The 22,351-nt window shown below is 43.0% G+C and overlaps 1 protein-coding gene across 1 annotated transcript; it reads left to right on the top strand.

Moving 5' to 3' along the window:
• Nucleotides 1-5,161: 5,161 nt before the first annotated feature.
• LOC115550329 (arachidonate 15-lipoxygenase B-like) lies at nucleotides 5,162-19,300 on the top strand. The gene is made up of 15 exons (XM_030365256.1): nucleotides 5,162-5,266; nucleotides 10,590-10,745; nucleotides 11,368-11,569; nucleotides 11,723-11,804; nucleotides 11,995-12,114; nucleotides 12,456-12,559; nucleotides 13,403-13,575; nucleotides 14,106-14,249; nucleotides 14,803-15,006; nucleotides 15,331-15,417; nucleotides 15,531-15,697; nucleotides 15,934-16,055; nucleotides 16,920-17,020; nucleotides 17,273-17,443; nucleotides 18,041-19,300. The coding sequence occupies exons 2-15, from the start codon at nucleotides 10,599-10,601 to the stop codon at nucleotides 18,218-18,220; spliced, it is 2,004 nt and encodes a 667-aa protein (XP_030221116.1). The 5' UTR covers nucleotides 5,162-5,266; nucleotides 10,590-10,598; the 3' UTR covers nucleotides 18,221-19,300.
• The last annotated feature ends 3,051 nt before the right edge of the window (nucleotides 19,301-22,351 follow it).

Genomic DNA, 22,351 nt, shown 5'->3' on the forward strand with positions numbered 1-22,351 from the left:
TACTCATGGTTTGACTGCAGTAACCCCGGTGAGTGCGTTGCCCACGTCGGTGGGAACACAAGCACTCGTGAGTTCGTTGCGCAGGTCGGTGCGGTACAACACAGAACTCTACGTTCGTTGCAGCAAATCTGGTGAGTGCGTTGCCCACGTCGGTGGGAACAACTCAAGCACTCGTGAGTTCGTTGCGCACGTCGGTGCGGTACAACACAGAACTCCACGTTCGCTGCAGCAACCCTGGTAGTGCGTTGACCACGTCGGTGGGCACAACTCAGGCACATGCAAATGTAATTACCACGTCGTGGCATAATAACAAAAGCTCAAGTGCAGGGCACTCGGAGTTCATTGACCACGTCGGTGTTTAACACGGAAGTTCACAATATTTGCTGCAGCAACACCGGTGAGTGCGTGACCACGTCGGTGGCACAGCAAGGGCACTCGTGATTTCGTTGACCACGTCGGTGTTCAACACGGAAGTTCACAATATTTGCTGCAGCAACACCGGTGAGTGCGTGACCACGTCGGTGGCACATCAAGGGCACTCGTGAGTTCGTTGACCACATCGGTGGTTCAACGCGAAAGCACTCGGGTCACGCAGCGACCCCGGAGAGTGAATCGACCACGGCAGTTGGTACAGCACGAAAGCACTCGTGGCTCGCTGCGTAACAGCTGCAGAGTGCTCTAGATTTCAATTGATCTCGCTGATTATTTTTAAGCTCAATTGCTTTTACGTGATTCATCGATCCCGCTGACGGTTTTTAAGCTTATCGTTTTACGGGATTTATGATTGACTCTTAATATGTCGTATATTGGGTATGCCTTTTATCTTCCAGAAGCAGTATAGATCCTTGTCCACTTCTTCTACGGCGGGTATGTATGCTCTCATTACCCCCTTTCGCTATTCTATTTTTGGGGACGGCTCCACCCCTGCCAGTCCCGGTGTTGTGTCGAGATCTGTTTCCCCGTCGAGATGTGTTTCCCCTAGTCCCCGCCCCCGTCCGAAATTACCCGAAAAGGCCCTCTGTTCCATAGGAAAGGAGGCTCACACATCTTTCAAATTCATACTGCTGACTTATTTCCCCACAAGAGATAAGTGCTGTGATTTTCAGGCTGATATCATTCAATTTGACCATTTAGAACAGGGGGAACGCATCCTGACAGCATGGAATATTACTGTCAGATACTGTTCCCCCTCTGTTCCATAGGAAAGGAGGCTCACACATCTTTCAAATTCATACTGCTGACTTATTTCCCCACAACAGATAAGGGCTGGGATTTTCAGGCTGATATCATTCAATTTGACCATTTAGAACAGGGGGAACGCATCCTGACAGTCATTATCTGGGACTAGGGGAAACACATCTCGACGGGGAAACACATCTCGACACAACACCGGCAGGACATGCCGAGTTATCACCTATTTCCGGCGTAGGCCTACGTCCTCTTTGGGGAAGGCTCCGCCCCTGCTAGTCCTGGCAGGATACGCCGAGTCCGCACGTCACCCTGGATCAGTGACGGGGCTCATGCCAAAGATTTACCATGCAAAATATTCCCATGTCGTTATTTAAATAAATCCTGTTCATACTTATTGGTGATCGAGTCTTTATGGGAGAACTTATGTTATTTCATATTTTGCAGTAATTTTACCCTAATTGTCTGGAGGGAAGAACAGGAGGGAGGACATCAGAATACAGTACAGCAGGAATTGGAGGTGAACAGTTTAGGGAAAGAAAAGGTAGTGTTATGTCTTTCCTTTCCAGTTATGTTACCCAGGGGTGGGGGGTTAAGTGTGCGCTCGTTTCGGTGCGTCGGTCGACGGGGTTTGCTTCACCAAAAATGTTGACCACCAAACGTCACTGATAGGCAAGTATCTTATTCAACTTTAAATCTTACATTCAGTATGTTCAGTGCAATTCAAAATGTTGGATTCAACCTAATGATTAAGGCCTCACTCACTTTTTCATTGTAATATTTATAATATCATACAGAGGTTATATCTGATAGGTCTACTAGATGAATAGCTCAGACCATCCCTACTTCTTCTTCTGGTATTTGGGGATTTGACCAAACAGGCAACTGACCAATCCCAAGGAGTCAACTTAATTTCAGTTCATGTTTGAGACCCCAGTGATCTTGATTGATTAGTAAGGGACAAAAGGGTCAATTGGCCCCAAGTGCTTTTGAGAAGACACCCCCCGCACGCGGTTAGACAGCATTCACACTGCTCTTCAAGAGAGGCTTAACGATGCTATTGGATCTTAGAAAACGAAAAAAGGACCAGTAAGGTTTTTTCATAAGGTTTCGCCGAATCTCTGCCATGCCACGAAGGTCAGCCGGTCATTCCTCAATGCATTGCTTTGAGGAATGAGGCAATTCATTCTTTTGGGGAAAATAATTAAGACCCAATTGTGGCTGGGAGTAACGAATAGTTTAGGAGTTCAAAGTTCAGAGTCATCCAAATGATACCTGAAGACAAGCAGGATTTTTTATAAGGGACCAATAGCATCGCTCATATCTTTAAGTCGGCTTATCTTGAACCAGATGCAGAGATCTGCCTCTACTGCCCATACAGATTTAGCATCATAAACTAGCCACCCGAAATCCAATTTGTAGACTTTATCGACTACAGTAACAGCATTAACTTTCTCCACACAGCCTATTCATAATATTGTAATGACCACGGAAGAGGCAGTGAATGAAGTATTGATTAGACAGCAATTTAGATACCTAATAAACCGTTGGAACACGGTTTATTAAACTGGTAACCATAGCAACGTAGGTAAACAAACCCGCTAAACCCTGCCGTAGCGCTCCCCGCGCTACGGCCATCCGGAGGCGCACAGAGCTTTTGGCTGTGATATTATGTTTACAATACAATACAATTATATTATATACTATTCTATATAGAGCTCAGGGAGTCGCAAACGGCAACAATCACTTTCCCTTCCATGCTGCGGTTCACCCCGGACTGCACTGCAGGGAACGTTGGCCGGTTGAAAACTGATTGGCTGTTACGTTACGCACGTCACTCAGTGGCCACGTTGTTGAACGCTGATTGGCTGTCATCACACGAATGTCGCGGCAAAGTTTAATATTTCAACTTGAGCAAAAGTGGCGTGCTGCAAATCCACCTGAAATCGACGTGAACGCGCTCGCCCGTGCCGGTCAAAAGTGTCGCGATGCAAATGGCATCGCTGCTTTGTATGGAATCATTTCGCCCCTTCGCGTTTGGTGTGAACGCACAGTATAGTGCGCTGTGGAGGAGTCACGCGCATGCGTGCTCCTGTTTTGTTTTCGCACGCCGAAATATTCAGTCGTAAATGCGAGTGAAATGGGCGCACTGTAGAGCCCTGCCACAGAGGTGCAATGCATGTGCTTGAGTGAGTTCAATAGGGGTGGATTTTTTCTGTATGTTGTGTATGAGCTCACCAAATAATATTTTTCTTTTCTACTATGGATGCTATTTTGGAGTTGTGTCTTCTCTTGAGTATGAAACATAACTTTCTCCGCATCGGCCCCGTGGATATGTGAAGAACCATCATATCTTCCAAAGTAGGCCAACACTCTTTCAAGTAAGGTTACAAGCATGTCGTAGGCTACTGTTTATATCGGTTGGGTTGCAAAACTGTTGAACAATATTTAAATTAAGGTTCTGCTTCACGCACACACACACACACACGCGCACACGCACGCACGTGTGCGCACTCGCACGCATGCACGTACACTGACACGTTTTAAATCAGAAGCGCCTCTGGCTTAAAGATGACTTGGCCAGGTTATCTTCAGTTCAGTTATGTTTTGACCTGATTGTTCAAACTCACTTCAGACTTTAACTTTGTTTAACTCTGTTTAACTTTGGCAGTTCATTTTAAAGCCAACCGCTGTTATGACCACAAGTTTGTAATGTTCTTTTAAATCGATTCGTCTTGTGGTCAACGTCAAAGTCTGAATGATTGAATGATTCAATCGAGAATCCGTCCACTGATGCCTCTCACGTAGTTGATAGCTTTGGTGTTAAAAAGTGAGTTCAAAAGCAACTCAAGCTAGCCAAAACTTCCACATACCCTACAGATGAAAGAAAAAATGACAGTGAAATGAGCAATTGGACGCAAACGATTAACTAGTTTATTGGGCTGGAAATCGAATTGTTACTCACCAGAAACACCAAAATAACTCTAATCTAACACAATGATCCAAGTCTCAACTTGTCCTTTTGGCGCTTTGCATTGCATGAAAAAATACCACAATAGTTTTTCCTTGCACCTTCTGAACTGATAGTATCCTCCCCATCATTCGTCATCGCTACCCAAAAAGAATTGGCCAGCGACCAGCTGTTCTGAAGAAGTTCCAGAGAAAACCACACCTATGCAATTCTCAAGAAGAAGTTGAACTAGTTATATCACTCTTGTTCTTCATTTAACCAGTAGAGATTGTGTTGGTGCATTATTTATGATTGAACAAGTCTTTTATTGCCTTATTTTATGAAACAGGAATACTTTGGAATACATATTTTTTAATGCAGAATTGGGTCTAAATTCAAGCTTGGCTCTATTTGCTCATGCCCCATATGGCTGGGGATTATCTCTGCTTGTTGTAACTGGGACATTTAGTATTTTTGATGTGTGGTCAGAATACGCTAACACAGATCGTTATTATCTATGTTTTTCCTCTTCCGTATGTAACATATTTCTGTTGGCTCAAGCATGAAGGATGGACTTTTGTTTTGTACAGTACAAATCATTTAAAATTTCTGTTTTTTAAAGCATAATTTAAATGCATAATAAACATGTCTGATTTGTTTGTTTGTCGTAATTATCTTTATCAGTCACGCGAAGATGTTTTTTTTTTAAGTTGTGTAGGCCTACGCTTTAGAAAAGACATGCATGTGTGGGTGCACTGCGCGCGTTCATGAACGCGCGTTATTGTTTGCCTCCCTGGTGAGCTCGGCCAGGAACCACTAGTCTTGAGTCACTTGCGGAAGCTTGTGAGCGACTCTGCATTACTGACATCGGCAAGGAACTTGTTCCACCATTGTGGTGCCAAAAGGGAGGGAAACTGTTAACTGGGAAAAACACCTTAGGCTAATTGCCTTGTTTTGCCTCAACTTATCTCAACGAACATCTATGCTGTCATCAGTACAGTGCAGAGGGGCGTGTTTAGGGTCCGCTATAAGACAAGACTCACAAGGGGCTCTCTACAGTGAGGTCAGATCCATACTGACGATTCCATCAGCTCCTGGAAAGGGAAGAAAGACCAGACACCAGGACAGGTAAGGATAGCGAGGTCTAACCGGGATCTATTGGATTTTGATCTCTGGGTAATCGTGTCAGCATTTCACATGTAATTGTCAACAATAAATTCAAATGTAAAAATTCCATGTTAAAAATGATAGATGATATAAATGTTATATCTAAATCTAAATTGTATTGTGAGAATAAGAATTAGATCTAACATTTAGATTTAACATTTAGATATAAATGTACGATTTAGATTAGCATTTATATTTATATTTAACCTTTAGATTTTTATAAAACATTTAGATTTAGGTATAACATTTATATATATTTAGATATAACATCATTTTAACATGGATTTTTTAACATATTGTTGACAATTACATATAACGTGTTATACAAGAATTTCTCTCACATTAGAGATCAAAGTTTAACCGAGCTCTTCCAAGATTTAATTAATGCCAGACAGCACGACAGAGAGGGGCCAATTTCTGCATAGGCTAATGGGGTTAAAGCAGAGAGTTATTTTTGATTCACAGCAGGCTGGTGTAGAGTTTAGCTACGCAGAAGGCTTTTACAGGGTAGCCTACCTTTCTTCACACACTCTACCAAGGTCTAAATGAGAGAAACAGCTACGTTAGACATGACATCAAGGTGTTTCTTGCTGACCAGCAGATTAGTGATGACTTTCTGTTAGAACAGATGACTAGGTCCATGACTGAGGAAGAGGGGAGGTTAAAGCGCCTGGGTGCTGTATCCAAGTCTCCACCAGTGACTAAGTGTTGCCCAACATGACGGTAATGGAGACTGACATGAATGAATTGACTCTAGTTAATGCCGAATTACAGGCTAACCGGGATTCTATCAGACAATTGACTGCACAGGTGTCTTCTTTGACCAGACACATGACCCCTTGTTGACAGGTCTGCAGAACGCATACAGTCTGGCAGCCCTAGTAGCTAATTGAGTCACCCGCAGCCACTGTCAGTCGACAAAAAGGATAGATGCCAGGACTGTATAACAAACAGAACCATGAGCTGTCCCCATTGTTTTATCTGTGGCCAGGCAGGACACCGAGCCATTGGCTGTTTACAAAGAAGGTCATCGGAAAATGGGAAAAGGTCACAGGAGAAGGGTAGCCAGTGATCGTGAACAGTGTTAAGCCCACATTTAAGATCAAGCCGTCAGCCACACCATGGCTGTGTCGCAATTCAGGGGACGCATCCTTCGAAGGGTGCATTCGAAGGGCGATTGCGTCACAAGGCTGTCCCATTTCGAAGGCTCCTTCAAATGCGTCAAATCTCTGAATTCTTTTCAGAGATTTGAAGGATACACCAGATGTATCCTTCACGGCCCAACGTTTCCCAAGATTCATTGCGCGTTGGATTTTTTCAGAAATGGAGTCAGAAGCGGCAGTTGCAGTAAATTACATATTTAATGACAAAACTATGCAAAAACATTTTTTTATATTAAAATAAAGTTGGGACTATTTTTAATTTGTAACTTTATTGTCAAAGTTCAATTTCATTAACACGAGCCATATAACGTTAAACTTATTAACGTTGTATTTTATATAATTATTATATAACCGAATCAGAATCAGAAAACGTCATTGATCCCCGGGGGGAATTTTTTTTGTTCCAGGTGCTCCGTACAAATAGAAATTACAAGCATAGAAGATAAGATTATAAAAAATAGAAAATTCTAAATAAAATACAATAAAATAAAAGTAAGAATAAAGTAAGAAGTGGACATCTAAGTGAAAGTGGACATCTCTTAGGGTGCACTCACACTAGGCCATCTGGCCGTGGCCGTGTGGCCGTTTTCACACCTAACCGTGCTCAAATGGCCCCATTGTTCTCTGGCCTGCACTCACACTAGGCCATCTGGCCGTGGCCGTTGGCCGTCGCAGCTGTGGCCTGGCCACGGAAGGCTCTTGTACATACGTCATCACGTCGTAACACGTCATCACCAAGCGTCCGCTGCATGGACTTAATAAAGTCTGCCGCCACTCAGAGTTTTAACAACAATGGATAACAACACAGAGAACACACCAACAGTTGCACCGATTGACACGATGTTTACCGTTTAATGGGAAAGAAGGCTCGTCGCCTTTATTATGTCCGTGGTCGTCGCATTGACTATACGTCATCCAGCTCAGGTTGCGTAGCCGTGCGTGTGCGCGTGTCGGCTCATTAACATCTGTACCGTAACGGCCCGGGCCGTAGCAGCACACCTCTCCCAAGTGGCCAAATTGGCCCGGCCTGGCCACACTCACACTGGCAGATTTGAGCACGGTTAGGTGCGAAAACGGCCACGGCCACGGCCAGATGGCCTAGTGTGATTGCACCCTTAGTGGGTTATATAAAACGGCTCCAAATTTCTCCTCCGCCGTCCGGTTTGAACCGCAGCTGTCATGGTTGCTAGGTGACATGCGTCATCACGCAAGGCAAAGGGTGTTAAAGGCTTGTTACGCAAACTTGAAATGCTCCATAGGCCAGACCGTCTCATTTAAAAACGTTCGTTCAGCTTTTGGTCTGGTCTTCAAGGTCTACGAAGGCCACACCTTCATAGACCGCGTCCTTCGAAGGATGCGTCCCCTGAATTGAGACACAGCCCATGCCAATCAGAACCAAAGAAACACATTGTACAGCTCATAGGGAAACGTTGCACCGTCTCTTGCAACATCAACGATGTGCCTTGAAAATCCTTTTAGACTCAGGCGACGATGGTCAGCAAAATCTGTATAAAACCTGGATGTCAAAATCCAACCACTTCAGTCCCTCTTTGCCGATCAGTCCTTTGAAATATCAGCAGCAAATGGTATACAAGTTGCTGAGGGTCTAGAACGGTTCCCTGCCCTAATCAACGTTCCTTGTGGGTTATCAAAATGCATTAAAATTCCCATCCAAAATGCAACCCGACTTGCCATTTATCTGACCCAGAGAACCGCTCTCGGCACTCTTGAGGAAATGGCTGATGTTAAACCTGTCCTGAGTCCTGAGCACATGCAATGTGAAGTTGTCCAAACATTTTCAGCTCAGCTAAACACAGATCCAGCAACCTACCTGAACGATGAGCAAGACAGACAGACTTTGTCTAAAATCAAAGACAAGTGGCACTCCCCTGTTGACGGATCACATCTAGCAGAGGATGAACAGAGATTAGCAAGGCCAAAAGTCTTACAATGCCTTGTGTGTTCAGAACTTGCTTGACCGTGGTTGGATCAGAAAATCCACCTCAGCTTACTCTTCTCCTGTTGAGTGTGTGAGAAAAAAAGGACATGACTGTGTTGACTATCGTGGGCTGAACAACAAAACCATCCCTGACCGTCATCCACTTCCAAGACATCCTGGACAACTTAGGAGGCAACTCATGGTTCTCCATACTTGACCAGGGCAGTGCCTACCACCAAGGCTTTGTTGAAGAGAGCTGCCGTTTATATCTGACCGCTTTTAGCACACCTTGGGGGAGTTGGCGCGCCTCCAATTTGGCCTCACCAAAGCTCCATCAGCATTTCAGCGCTGTATGGAAGGCATGCTGGCTGGTCTGAGGGGTGAATGCTGTTCTGTTTAATTGGATGATATCTTCTGCTTTTCCAAGACATTCCAGGGACATGTTGAGGACTTGAGACAAGTGCTGTGTCGCTTACGAGAGCATGGTGTGAAGAGTGTTAGCTGCTCAAATGGCAAGTCAGGTATGTCAGACGCCTGGTCACAAGTGAAGGTGTTCAGATAGATCCAAAAGACCTGGAAGCGGTGTTGCATATGAAGGAGAGACAGCCAAAGAATGTCTGAGAGGTCAGAGCCTGACTTCCATTTGCCATTTGTTCTGCACACTGATTCATCCAATGAAGGTTTTGGGGCTGTGCTCTACCAGGAACATGATAGTAAACTCTGGGTTATTGCGTATGCGTCCAGGTCACTCATGCCTGCTGAAAATAATTACTACCTCCATTCCAGTAAGCTTCAGTCCCTTTCCCTGAAGTGGGCCATCTGCAAAACATTTTGAGTCTCTCTCTCTCTCTCTCTCTCTCTCTCTCTCTCTCTCTCTCTCTCTCTCTCTCTCTCTCTCTCTCTCTCTGCATAATCTGCTGAACAATCGTAGTAGTAGTCTCTACTCTCAAGGGTCTCAATGCGGGCTTTGGTTTGTCGTATCCCCAACATGCAATGCATTGTGTGGAAAATGAGAATCATTCGCAAACAGCTAAAATAGTAGCTACTTTTTCGTATACCATTCTGTTTTGTGACACCCAATAATATCGAATACATTGGATAACAGTTTAAATGTTTATTATTATTACCAACAAGCAAATTCATTGGAAAATTAACCCTGCAAAACAGACTTTAAGTAGGACATACATACGTACAAAGTGCTTAATAGGTATATTTTTAGGAGAGTTAGGGAGGAGAAGGGGCGGTGGTGAACTCTGAACAAGTGAGTCTTGAGTCTCTTGTAGAAGCTGTTTAGCGACTTTGCAGACTTGATATCGGCAGGGAGCTCATTCTACCATTGTGGTGCCAAAACAGAGTTTAGACTTCATGTGCAACCTTTGCTTGCTCTTAGCGACCAGGCGTCCAGCTGAGGTAGCTGAGCAGAGTGCTCGAGCAGGGGTGTGCAGTCAGACTAACGCTTGGAGGTAGGCATGGGCAGTTCTGTTGTACCACCTTGTAGGCCAGTACCATATTCTTCAGTTTAATGCGGGGAGTAGAGATCACAGAAGGTAGGCAGAACACGAGGCGGGCTGCAGTGGTCTGGATACACTGCAAAGGTTTATCGTGGGAGTGGAGAGTCCAGCAAGGAGCGAGTTGCAGGAGTCAAGGCGGGAGATGAAGAGTGCTTGGACCAAGAGATGAGCTGCTTTTACTTGTGAGGAAGGGCCAGATCCTGCGGATGTTGTACAAAACAAATCTGCGATTTGGACCAACACGATGATGTTTGCGATGCAGCATAGTTGATTGTCCAGTACCACAATGAGGTACTCGCGGTTGGGTTTGGAGAAGGAGCCATTCCATGTGACATGATAGGTGCGATTCTACATAGAGAGTGACTTAACCGACTTTTATTTACATGACAATCCTACCACTTTAACACTTCAATCCATCGTAACTCCCAATAACGACAGACGCATGAAAGACAAGCACTGACAAAAGCCTATTTCTACTGATCCGGCCTCCATATTCAGTCGTAATCCCATACTTAACAATAAAAATGAAACCTTTTTGACGCAAACACAACCAACATAGAGATAACCTTTAGATCTATAGACCTTAGAGTAGGTAGTAGTAGGTAGGTGTCTAGGAAGTTCAGAGAGTGGCCTTTGATGGAAAGATTGGTAACATTTGTGTTCTCTTCCAGGTTCCCATCATGTGTATGTATCAGGTACATGTGACGACGGGTGACACGTTTTGGGCAGGAACAAATGACCACGTATTTGTTACCTTGGTGGGAACGAATGGGGAAAGTGAGCGCACTGAGCTAGACAACTACGGCTTTGACTTCTGCCCCAACCAGGTGAGGAATTGCAGTTGGCTTTTCAACGCTTTCATTCATCTCCGGTGTACTATTGGGTCTGCAGTACAAGTTAATTGACTCTTTCTCTACTATCTAATGACTCAATAGTTGGTGAACCTTAAATATCGCGTGATAACTCATTATTTTCACAATAGGGATTGATTCTAATAAATATTTTTTAATTTATTTCTTGTATCTTCCTGGAACATTTGCATCAACAGAGTTCCACTGCTTTACGTTCTCCATTTCACTTACATCTGAAGCTTACACCACATAGTGTCATGGGATTGTCCCATATAGCATTTTTGCTCAGTGAAGAAACACCAGAAAACAGTGAGCCCTTAAAAGAACCAGCTTAGCACAGAAACTGTATAGGAAAGCCATGGTGAAGTTGGGGTTGCATTTCTAAAAACACTGCTCTGTGTGACCAACCCCCATATCGAAAAACCCTCAGGCCACCAGCGCTCTGAATGTTGATGATCCAGTTCTGGTCTTTTTTAAAGATGCTTGAAAAAGTAAACAATGACATACTGGATGTTGCATGAACGGCTTGTTAAAATGTCCTGAGACGGACGAGAATAAACGTAAGAGCAGAGTCGATAGTTGTTGTTTTGTCCAACAGACCAGCACCTACCCAGTGAACACCCAGCCCTTGGGCCATCTTCTGCTCATCAAGCTGGAGATATCTCAATATCTTTATCTGCCAGAAAATCAGTTTTTCTGCTCCAAGATTGTGGTGGATACCCCAGAAGGAGAGGCCGTCATCTTCCCCTGCCACAGATGGTTGACCTGGGGGGAAGTACTGGAACTCAGAGGAGCCAAAGGTCTTTCACCAAGTTACACTTCAGTCCTTCATTCCTCCCTTGGGATATTCATGCAGTGGGCTGATCTCTTTTGATATTTATACGGAATTTTCATGATTGTTGTTGTATGTTATGATATATCTTGGTATACCTTATCTTATACCATAATTACAGCCACGAAGGAAAGTGACGATGACCATCCTTTGCTGATTGAGCACAGGAAGAGAGAGGTGACGAAACGAACTGAACTTTATCAGTGAGTCTATTCAGCTTTTCCAGTTGCAGCCTGATAATAACTTTCCAGCTTATACATCTACTTTCATGAATAAAATGTAGTGCTTCCTTTAATTTTGGTTTTATTGTATAGCAATAATATTTGTATTTGCATTATCATTTCCATTTTCCGTGTTATTCATCTGACTTGCAAAACATTGTGTCTACTACAGGTGGAAGGAATACACTGAGGGGATCCCTCACATCACTCATTTTGAGATGTCTGAGCTTCCATCTGAAGTTCGCTTCTCTCTTAGCAAAGGACTCGAATTCACGTTTTTAGAAGAATTTACGTGAGTGTTTAAATAGGATTCAATTATATTGGCTGTCCTTGAAAAAGCAATAATTTAAACTTGGTCATCACTAATAAGGTTGACGCATGACAAAATGTTTTTTGATTTGATTTTTTGTGTCCTTTTAGTTAAGATAACCTTTTAGTTCAGATAATTTAACTCAACTGTATCAAAGTAACACATGGGAGCGACACTTTGCATTGCGCCTGATTTGAGCTAGTCTGCTATCAGACAGATTAATGACTATAATATAAAGGCCCTATCATTTCAAGATCGTGATTCTGTGATTATTTGTAGGTCTGTCTGATTTTGTAGGTCTGTCTCTCTGCTTTCTCCTGCAGTAAAGCTGAACTCAAACTGAAAGGTCTGTTTGGATCTGAGGAATCATGGGAGAGCCTGGAGTCCATGAAGAACACACTCACCTTCAAGACGTCCCCAACAGCTGGTAATGTCCTCTTCTGGATGGTAAAACCTAGGCTTTAAAATCTATAGCTCAATAGAGTGAGCTTGTAGAAAAATGTATTGCACAAAACGTCTGTGGAATTACTATTTTAACACAATTTAGTTTCTTCATGGTTCAGTTTCGCGTTCAAAGATGAACACCAATACACACTACTTGGATTGATTTCATTCTTTCATCCTTAAAATAGTGATGCACCGATCCGATACCGATCACAGATTGATTTAAACAGTGAAGTATATATTAAAGGGATGTTTCTCCTGAAAATCATTGTTTGCCGATTATATAAGGCTTCTTAGTTAGTAAGTATATGAGGGATATTGTTAATTTTTTAAGCCGATGAAAATGTGAAAAGCACTATAGTTTTAGTTTTGAATATGCAGGGTGGATTTGGGGCTGGGCGATTAATCAAATCGTACATTTTCTTTTTTACCATCTTGTTTATTTTTTTAAGGCGGAATTTAAAAATTCTCAGTTACAAAGTTTTTTTAATGGGTTAGATTATGATTTCAATATTGACCAAAATAATCTAGATTATGATTTTTCCAAAAATCCAGCAGCCCTTAGTGGATTCACATGGATATCTGACAATGTCTGTAAATTTAGATGTAAAGGTGTCAATTAAACATCCCTTACAACAGGAGAAGGAATCACTGGGACTACTTTTTGGCAGCTCTTATTATCCTATTAAGCTTTAGATAATAAATAATGACAGGCGGCAACATTCGCTTGTATGCTGCATGGGAGATGCTTATATTTTTTACTTTTATCCCATACTATTGAAGACTACAGTGCTGTAATGAATATATAACCATCCCCTCTCTGAAGAATATCTCGCTGAGCACTGGAAGGACGATGCTTTCTATGGCTACCAGTTCCTGAATGGTGTCAATCCCTCCATAATCAGAAACTGCCCCCTTATGCCCTCAAACTTCCCCGTCACTGAAGAGATGGTGCAGCCGTTCCTAGAGCCTGGTACTTCCCTACAACAAGAGATCCAGGTATGTGTAGGGGTGCACATTGCGGACCCAGAAATGTGTCCGCAGAAGGGTAACCCACTTCAAAACAAGTGGGCTACATGTATCTATAGATGTTCTTACAAGTGTCACACAAAAAGCATGCGAGTGATATTCAAACCTGTTTACAAATATACACATCTGTCTGAAGCGGTTCTAAGATGGGAGAGCCCCTGGAGGTTACCAAGCCCATGGGATTTGGGTCGAGCCAAGATGTCTCCTATGGTGCTGAATGATGACTCTACCATAGCATCTATTTTTTCGAAATATTTGGATGGCTGGATAGTCTGGATAGTCTAGCAATGTGTCATTACCTGCAGCATACCTCAAAACGACAAACTTACGATTGTAATACAATTATTACAGATCTACATTTAGCACTGGTTGAAGGTTCACTTTTTCTCCACCATGATCAGAAATATCATTTTACTTGTGGCCACATAGCTGTTGAGTGTGTGCAGTTACTCCATCAGTGTCTTTTTTATTGTATCTTCCTGTGTTTGTTTGTAATTCAGAAAGGGAACCTATTCCTGTGTGACTACAAGTCACTGGAGGGTCTTCAGACCCTCGTGGTGGAGGGGAATTCACTGCCTCTCACTGCTGCCCTCTGCCTGCTGTACCTGGACACCGCAGGCACACTCAAACCCATAGCTATTCAGGTGATGACACATTTAGGGAATAAAATACAATGGGTAATATGAAAAGAAGGGATGAAACAATTTTTTCTGGTTATGACCAATACTGATTTCAGATTATTTTCAATGCCCGACTTGTTGATATCTATTCCGATGCAAGTTTTCTTTAGTTCATGATATAAATACATTTATAATTACACAGCCTTCAAATGAAAACTGACCAGCAATTAAACATTTTATGACAAGCATAATTGACATCAGAGAACCCTGGGATTCAAAAGGTTGCCCAACGGATCTTGGATAAAACCAAAGTAATCTGTACGGTTTGCAAAGCCTAATTCCATTTCTTTTCTTCCCCCTTAATTTTACAAATTTTAACTTAAATTGCTTGTTTATTTCTTTCTTTCTTTCTTTTATTTTGTATGTGTAATGCACCTTCAGTTGGCACTCCCAATTTCGTTGTATAGGTGACTGTACAATGACAATAAAGTCTATCTTATCTTGTCTTATATAAACGCAAAGATTTTGTGAAGTTGCATAACTATTTTATTATGTTGTCCTATCTTCTCCCCTAAAGCTGGGACAGGAACCATCAGAGAAATGCCCAATCTTCATCCCCAGCGATCCAGAGCTCGACTGGCTCCTGGTGAAGATGTTTGTGAAAAATGCAGATTCATTAATTCATCAGATTATCTCTCATCTAATGAACACCAACTTGTTGGCCGAGGTGTTTGCTGTCGCTACCATGCGTCACTTCCCAGACGTACACCCCCTCTACAAGGTAGGACCAGCTGACGTAGACGTATAGAGTCCCAAAATCAAACCTTGTGTTTTAGGAGAAGAGCTTCACACATTTTTACATTGGGGAGAACACATTAGTGATGTTTTCTGATGGAACTTGACCTCAGAATGTACAAATGTAGTAGAAAATCTTGTGTGTCGATGTTGATTTGGCTGGCAAGGCCATTTAACATCAAAACATCGGATTAAGATTGGGTTACCTTTGGGTATCAACTAGGTTTTGAGTGTTCATGTAAACACCCTAATAGATGGACCCATTCTGCATTAATTAATAGGATGCATAATTTCTCATCATTTATTTTAGCTATTGACTCCCCACTTCCGCTACACTCTACAAATTAACACAGCAGCTCGAGTTGTGCTACTTGGGCCAACGGGACTTTTATCAAAAGTATGTACTCACTTAACACTCATTTAACACTGAATATTTAGTGGTTGCTGTTATATCACTGTGGTTGCCATAATTGGTTGTGGTTCAGAAGGCTGATTGACTTTCATCTTCAGAGTTCAGCTGGCAATGAGGGTACCAATGAGCTGATGAGGAGACACCTGGCTAAAACCACCTACTCATCTCTATGTCTGCCAGACAACATTGCTGACAGAGGACTGCAGAACATCCCTAACTTTTACTACAGAGATGATGGACTGAAGTTATGGACAGCCATCAACAGGTTACCTAAGACATCTCAGACATGTTGATAGGATTCTTAATGCGTCTATAGTTGCATATGCCAGTAACCTTTGTTGTATCTGACACAAACAACAGCTTTGGTATTTTCCTAATGCAAGTGGATAATTAAAACAAAAAATTGGATTTCAATTCACAATGCTAAGAATTAAAGGTCTGTTCCTGAGCTCAAACATCCTGTAATTATAATGCTTGAAAAGCTTTGTGATCCGTTTCCAGGTTTGTCTGGGCAATGCTGGGACTCTACTACCCTACAGACGACGAGGTGTCTGGGGATGCAGAGCTCCAGAGATGGATCCAAGATATCTTCACAAAGGGCTTCCTGGGCAACAGGAGGTCAGGTATGTGTAGTGGGCCAGTATACATAAAGGCAACATTCATAAAAAGCTTTTGCCAATTTCAGATTGCTGCTCTCTTGTTCCACCTCCCCATTATTTTCCTGTCCTGAATAAGGATGTTCGTTCTTGTATTGAAAGGTCTATTAGGATTGTTAAAGGGGTTGAGCCTGTAGGGCTGAAACATTCCCACTGGTCCCAATTCCAACTGGTTTAGGATTATCCTTCTCCCACCACATTGTCTTTACCATGAGATGTAAAATGTTTATTCAAGTTATTTTCAAGTAGCAATAGCTCCAGAAGTCGATAAAAGTCTCAAGATGATGTCATGCGTTCATTTGCATATTTATGATGTCATTGCACATTAATTTGCATTAAGCAAAGTGGTTGTTTCAAGCGAGGGAGAGATCACCTTAAGTTAATTAAAATGTAAACAGAAAAATCTTTCGCCAAATACCGGTAATCACAAATTCACTACATCGACAAAGGGAGGGAGACGATGAAACAAACTATTTACATTTTTAAAATTATCATAACAATTGACGAACCATGCCTTGTGGTGTTTGAAGACAAATGTAATTTTAGTCCAGACTTCATAGCATTTTTTTTTTTAAATGTTGCCACAGGGGCTCATCATCAAAGTGGGCAGGACAAGCCAGCTCTAGAACTTAAATATGTTTGCAATGTGCCTTGAATGCAGAAAAGGGTGACCGTTGGCCAACAGGTGGTACTATGGCACGCTAATAACTTTAAATGGTAGTATCTCAGTCAGTGTTTGGCTATATTTATAATAATGATTTGATATTGCTTCTATATATCATACAATGTATATTTTGCATATATGAAGACATGCTTAACGTCCTCATCCAGGGATGCCAGAGTCCTTCATCACCGTAGAAGAAGTTGTCAAGTTTGTCACCATGGTAATCTTCACAACATCTGCTCAACACGCAGCTGTAAACAGTGGACAGGTCAGAGGTCAACCTTCTCTTCATCATTCCAAAAAAAGAATGTTTCTGTTTCTGCTTTACTTCCAAACAAATTTGGCATGAGCAAGACAGCAGGAAAATCATGTGTTTTTACGAAGATAAGGCTGCGCTCATAATTGTCAAATCAATTGCAGTCCGGTTACGCAACAACTTGCAGATACTTGAATATCAGGATGGTCTCAAAAGGCTAAAGCCACAGCCGCTTTGGTCAAACAATACTGTTCTGTGTTTTAGTTTGACTACAACAGCTGGGTCCCAAACAACCCTCTTCAGCTTCGAAGAGCACCTCCAACTACCAAGGGACAGGTTACCATGGAGACCATTCTGGAGACACTGCCAAACATTGGTCACTCCGTTGACTTCATCGCCCTTTCATCGGTTCTACACAAGAAATACACAGACTCGGTAAATTGGGATATAAAGATGGGGCGACAGACACAGATTTGTGGAGGGGCCTTACATGGCGTGGCTAGAAGGGCGTGGCTAGAAGTTGCAAACACACCAGAAGTGTTATGTCCAATTTAATCGGGGGAGATTTAAAAAAAAAAATGCTTTACTGTTATGTTATATATGCCATTTTAACGTAGTTTGAGAAGGAAAGCCAATCTTCTCATGTATAACTCACATCAACAAAGCGCAAGGCTGCATGCAGGCTAAACGCAGCGACGTTTATGGACCACTATGAGTAGGATTTGAACACTAAAACACTACATCCGTAATAGAGAGCATTGCGTAATAAGAGCAGAACAGGGCTATTCATGGTGAGACTTTCAGGCTTGAAACCTAAGATGAGATGAGAAAAATTAGCTTTATAACAAGAAGACAATGAAATGAGATACGTTTAATTTACCGTTCCCTGAGGGTACACCCTTACCTTGCGTATCATCTAAAAGATATCTTGCCTTATTTACTGGAACAGTAAGACAGATGCAGCTTTTGTCTGATAATAATGAACGCCAACATCTCAGAATACCATCTATGGAATGTGTCTTGTTCCCTCAGGTTGTTCTTGGTTCCTACCCTGAGGAACGCTTTGGTGAGCCGGCGGCCAAGCAGATTATAGAGAACTTCCAGAAGGAACTCTCCAGCATCGAGGAAAGGATCATAGAGAGGAACGCAACTCTTCACGTTCCGTACTGCTATCTGAAACCCTCGGAGATCGAGAATAGTGTGTCTATATGACTAGAACCACAAAGATGTTCGCTACCGGAGGAGGAGGAGTAGCATTCCTGTTTGAGATTGCTCATCAATGCAGGGATATCATTTAAAAAATGTGCATCCTTTGTATATCTTGACCTCATATGCCTCGCATTTTACTATTAACCATTTACAGGCTACTCAAATACTCTAACCATTGACTTTCTCACAAATTAGTTAGACAATTTGGGATTTAAATAATAATACCCACTCACTGCAAGGAGCATCAACTGGATACAGTTATGTCCAAAGGTCTAAATATTTATAGGAAATTGGTCAATCCGTCACTGCAATTAGCCATGCAAAAACATTAAGATAATAAATATTACATATACTAATGTGTTGGGTTCCCAAAAGGCAATTTGTTTTGGGCAAAAACAGATATGATAGCGGTCCCTACTGTACCTCCCTCCATTGTTAGATTATCATTTTTGTCATGTAGAGAAATGCTGAGTACCAAATGGTATATGTTCTGTTATACAAGAATAACAAACATGATGATGCTGGTGGTGGTTAGTGAGTTCCCTCCCTTTACTGTAAAGCGTCTTTGAGTGTCTATATAGAAGCGCTATATAAATTCAATCCATTATTATTATTATTATTACTGATACAGATACACAATAGACAAATATAGAGAACTAATTGGTGGTGGTCAATTTAATACCATTGGAAATAAATAATGGCGGTTAGGGTTCTGTCACTAGAATATTGCTAAGTTAAGGTTGTTGCCTTTTATTTGTTATATTTGAATAGCATTGTAGTGATATACATAGCACCAGGGGCCTCTGCGAATAGTTAAATCTCATAACCTTTTTATTGTATTGATTTCAATCGGGTTATCGCCAACAGTGAGAATCACTTAGGTTGGACTTGGCCAACGGGAATATTTTAGACCACTTGAATTCCAATTCACATGTTGAAAAAAAGGGGCTAAATTTATGTTGATGTTGAAATTAACTGCCCCCAGTAGTCTTTCTTAAATGTGAAGTTGGCATTTTCTTTTCTTATGGTGTATTTTATGTGCTTACTAATCAGAAATAAATGAATTCATTTATATTCAAATAATTATGTTTCTGGAATTGGTATCCATTTACTATCAATTGTATTTTCTTCTCTTCTATGCTTCTGCTTTACCGTGTCTCTCATGCGTCTTCGCGTAGTCGGTAAACTTCGTCGGTGGCATGTTGCTTTTAATATTGCCGCCGTAAAGGATATGGGATACAGTATCTCCTTTCCTTTTGCAAAGGAAGCTCAGGAGTAACCTAAAGGAAGCATCGAGGCTCCTTTCCTAAGCATTTTTAGAATTCAAAACACCTTTCCGCCAAGCATTTCCGAGTCATCTCCAAAGGAAAGGAAATTTCCTATGCAAAAAAGAGAATTCGTAGAGGCCCCAAGTGCACTAGCGGATGGCGCAGTTGGTGTTGCTATTTTGACGCACCATGGCAGGTCGGAACTGCAACATAAGCTTACACACCAGGAATAGCAACAGCAGACACCCACCCACAAAGCCACTTCCGTTTTGCGCTTCTCACTTGCGTTTTAGACCGTTAAAATAGAGCCCATTATGCATACAGTTATATGAAGTGAGGTCTTTGATTAAAATCCCTTCATCACCTTGTTTATTAACCTGATCTTAAATCACCATGACTTACCACATGTGGTTAAAAGATGAGCCCTATGAAAGCAATTTTCATTTAAACAGTAAAATATGCATTTGTAATAGTTAACAATGCCACTTTATTTGTCTGTGGTATAGACAGTCATAATCCTAACTCCGCGTTTCCACTGCAGGGTGCGGTACGGTTTGGTTCGCCTCAGTCCGGTAGGGAGGGGGCGGTGCGTGCGTTTGAGTATTCTCTGCGAACCGACTCGGATCTCTGATCTGACGCCACGCCCACCCTTCAAGCGTTTTATTATTTAGCTCGGTCGTTGGACGAAAACATGGACGCCACCCGGAAAGCTGTCGTCGCGGTAGCATTGGCAGAGTACCAGGCGCTTCAAAATAGGTATGCTATATAGGCCATAGGTAGAGATACGGATGCAGTAAGGTATTGCAGTAATACGAGTGATTGAAATTGCCATTTAAACCACCAAAGCGGCCCAAACGACGCTGAAGTTGGCATCCGATTCGCAGCATCCGATTCGGCTTGAAAACCACTTATGCCGCTTTTCCACCGCACATGTAGCTCGACTCGACTCAACTCGACTCGACACGACTCGACACGGTAGCAGCACGGGTCGTTTTCCACAGCAAATAGTACCTCCTGGAAGTGGGCGGGGTCGGCTGCGCGAAAGGGCCGTGACGTATTTTGGACGCGACGCAAACAACACTCACGCAACCCACACATGGACAGAACCCACATAACAACAATGGAGGACATCGATAACATTACTATTATTAGCTGGCATGTTGAAGAATTGGAATATGTTGGCTGCGGCGCTGCTATGGCTGTTACCAGCATGTTTGCCATGTCGCTCTCGTGACATCGTCACACTCTCTGGCCAATCAGTGGCCGGCCGTCTGCCGACGTCACCTTTTAGCATCGGCTCAGCCGCTTGGAACCTAGAGCGAGGCGGTACTAGAAAAAGCAGCCACTTCAGGTACCAGATACCATGTTTTCGCGGTGGAAACGCAAAAAATGCGAGCTGAGTCGAGTTGAGTCGAGTCGTGTCGAGCTGGTACCATGCAGTGGAAAAGCGGCATTAGAATCTTCAAATCGGTCCTGATTGAAAACCACTACACCTAGACTCTTCAAATCTGGACTACATTATCACAGTGAGGCTATGCATTATGTAAAACATAGTTTCAGATTTGTGAAACCTTTACCCTATTTGTGAAAATGCAATACAGGCTTATTTGAATGTTTTTTAGGGGTCCAGAACGCATTACATTTTCACAAATAGGTTAAAGGTTTCACAAATCTGAAACTATGTTTTACATAATGTATAGCCTCAGTGTGATAATTTAGTCCAGATTTGAAGAGTCTAGGTGTAGTGGTTTTTAATCAGGATAAGTTCTAATGCGGTCTGGACCCCTAAAAAGCATTAAAATGTGCCTTTATTGCATTTTCACAAATAGGGTAAAGGTTTCACAAATCTGAAACTATGTTTTACATAATGTATAGCCTCACTGTGATAATTTAGTCTAGATTTGAAGAGTCTAGGTGTAGTGGTTTTCTTTCAATATTCATTCGGTATCTCACTATGGGACACGCCCCTCGCGCTGTCCCCCAGAAGCAATTTTACACTACGCCAGTCGTGACTGGCCAACAGACGTGACGTCTGCCTGCAGAGGAGGGGCTCCCTCCTACTACATAAGCCCCGTCGTCACGTCATCTCTTCAGTCTTTAACCTCTTCTCGCTCCTAGAAGCACCTCGCAGACAGAAGTCGTAGACGGACTAGCACACTGTTCACTGAGCGAGCTAACCCCTCGGTCACCGAACGCTAGCCTATCGCTACCTCTGACCTCTGTGAGACTGAAGAAGTAAGCTAGTCTGTCACCAAACAGTAGCCTCTGCTAGTATCCATACTAGCTGCTAGCATCTACACTAGCTACACCCGTGTCCCGGCTGACCCGTCACCAAACAGCAGCCGGCATAAACGGAAGGCGAGAACATGCAGTCAGAGGTTGAACCTACCCTAACCGAGGGCTCGGGGAAGCCTCCGACAAAGTTCTGCGCGTGCGGGAACAAAATGTCGGGAGCGGATAGCCACACCGCCTGCATTCGCTGCCTTGGGGTGGAACATGCCAAGGCTGCCCTTGCATTCCCGCCTACCTGCGAGCATTGCGCACGGTTTTCAAATAAAACCCGCAAACGCCGGCTGACTAAGCAGGCGAAGCTCAGCACAGATGATCCGGTAATGGGGGTAACCGACCCGCCACTACCGGAGCTAGCGGGAGGTTCCCGGGGGCTCTCCGCCCCACTGGGAACCAGCTGGGGATCGGAGGTGGACCTCACCGACGCTTCCCAGCCGCTGGAGTTGACTCAGCCCGACGCTTTCGAGGCTAGCCTGCTGGAAGGGCCAGACGAAGCCGAGGGCGATCACTCCGACGGGGGGGGAATCCATTAGCCTCGGCTCTGACGAGGACGAGGATGATGATTCCTTTTCCCCCC

The sequence above is a fragment of the Gadus morhua genome, chromosome 9 (genome assembly GCF_902167405.1).
Source record: "Gadus morhua chromosome 9, gadMor3.0, whole genome shotgun sequence".
NCBI classification, from domain to species: domain Eukaryota; kingdom Metazoa; phylum Chordata; class Actinopteri; order Gadiformes; family Gadidae; genus Gadus; species Gadus morhua.

Coding starts and splice junctions, on each gene's coding strand:
- LOC115550329 (XM_030365256.1), top strand. CDS start 10,599: ATGTGTATGTATCAGGTACATGTGACGACGGGTGACACGTTTTGGGCA. Junction 11,805..11,994: donor AAACGAACTGAACTTTATCA/GTGAGTCTATTC, acceptor TGTCTACTACAG/GTGGAAGGAATACACTGAGG. Junction 15,698..15,933: donor TTATGGACAGCCATCAACAG/GTTACCTAAGAC, acceptor ATCCGTTTCCAG/GTTTGTCTGGGCAATGCTGG.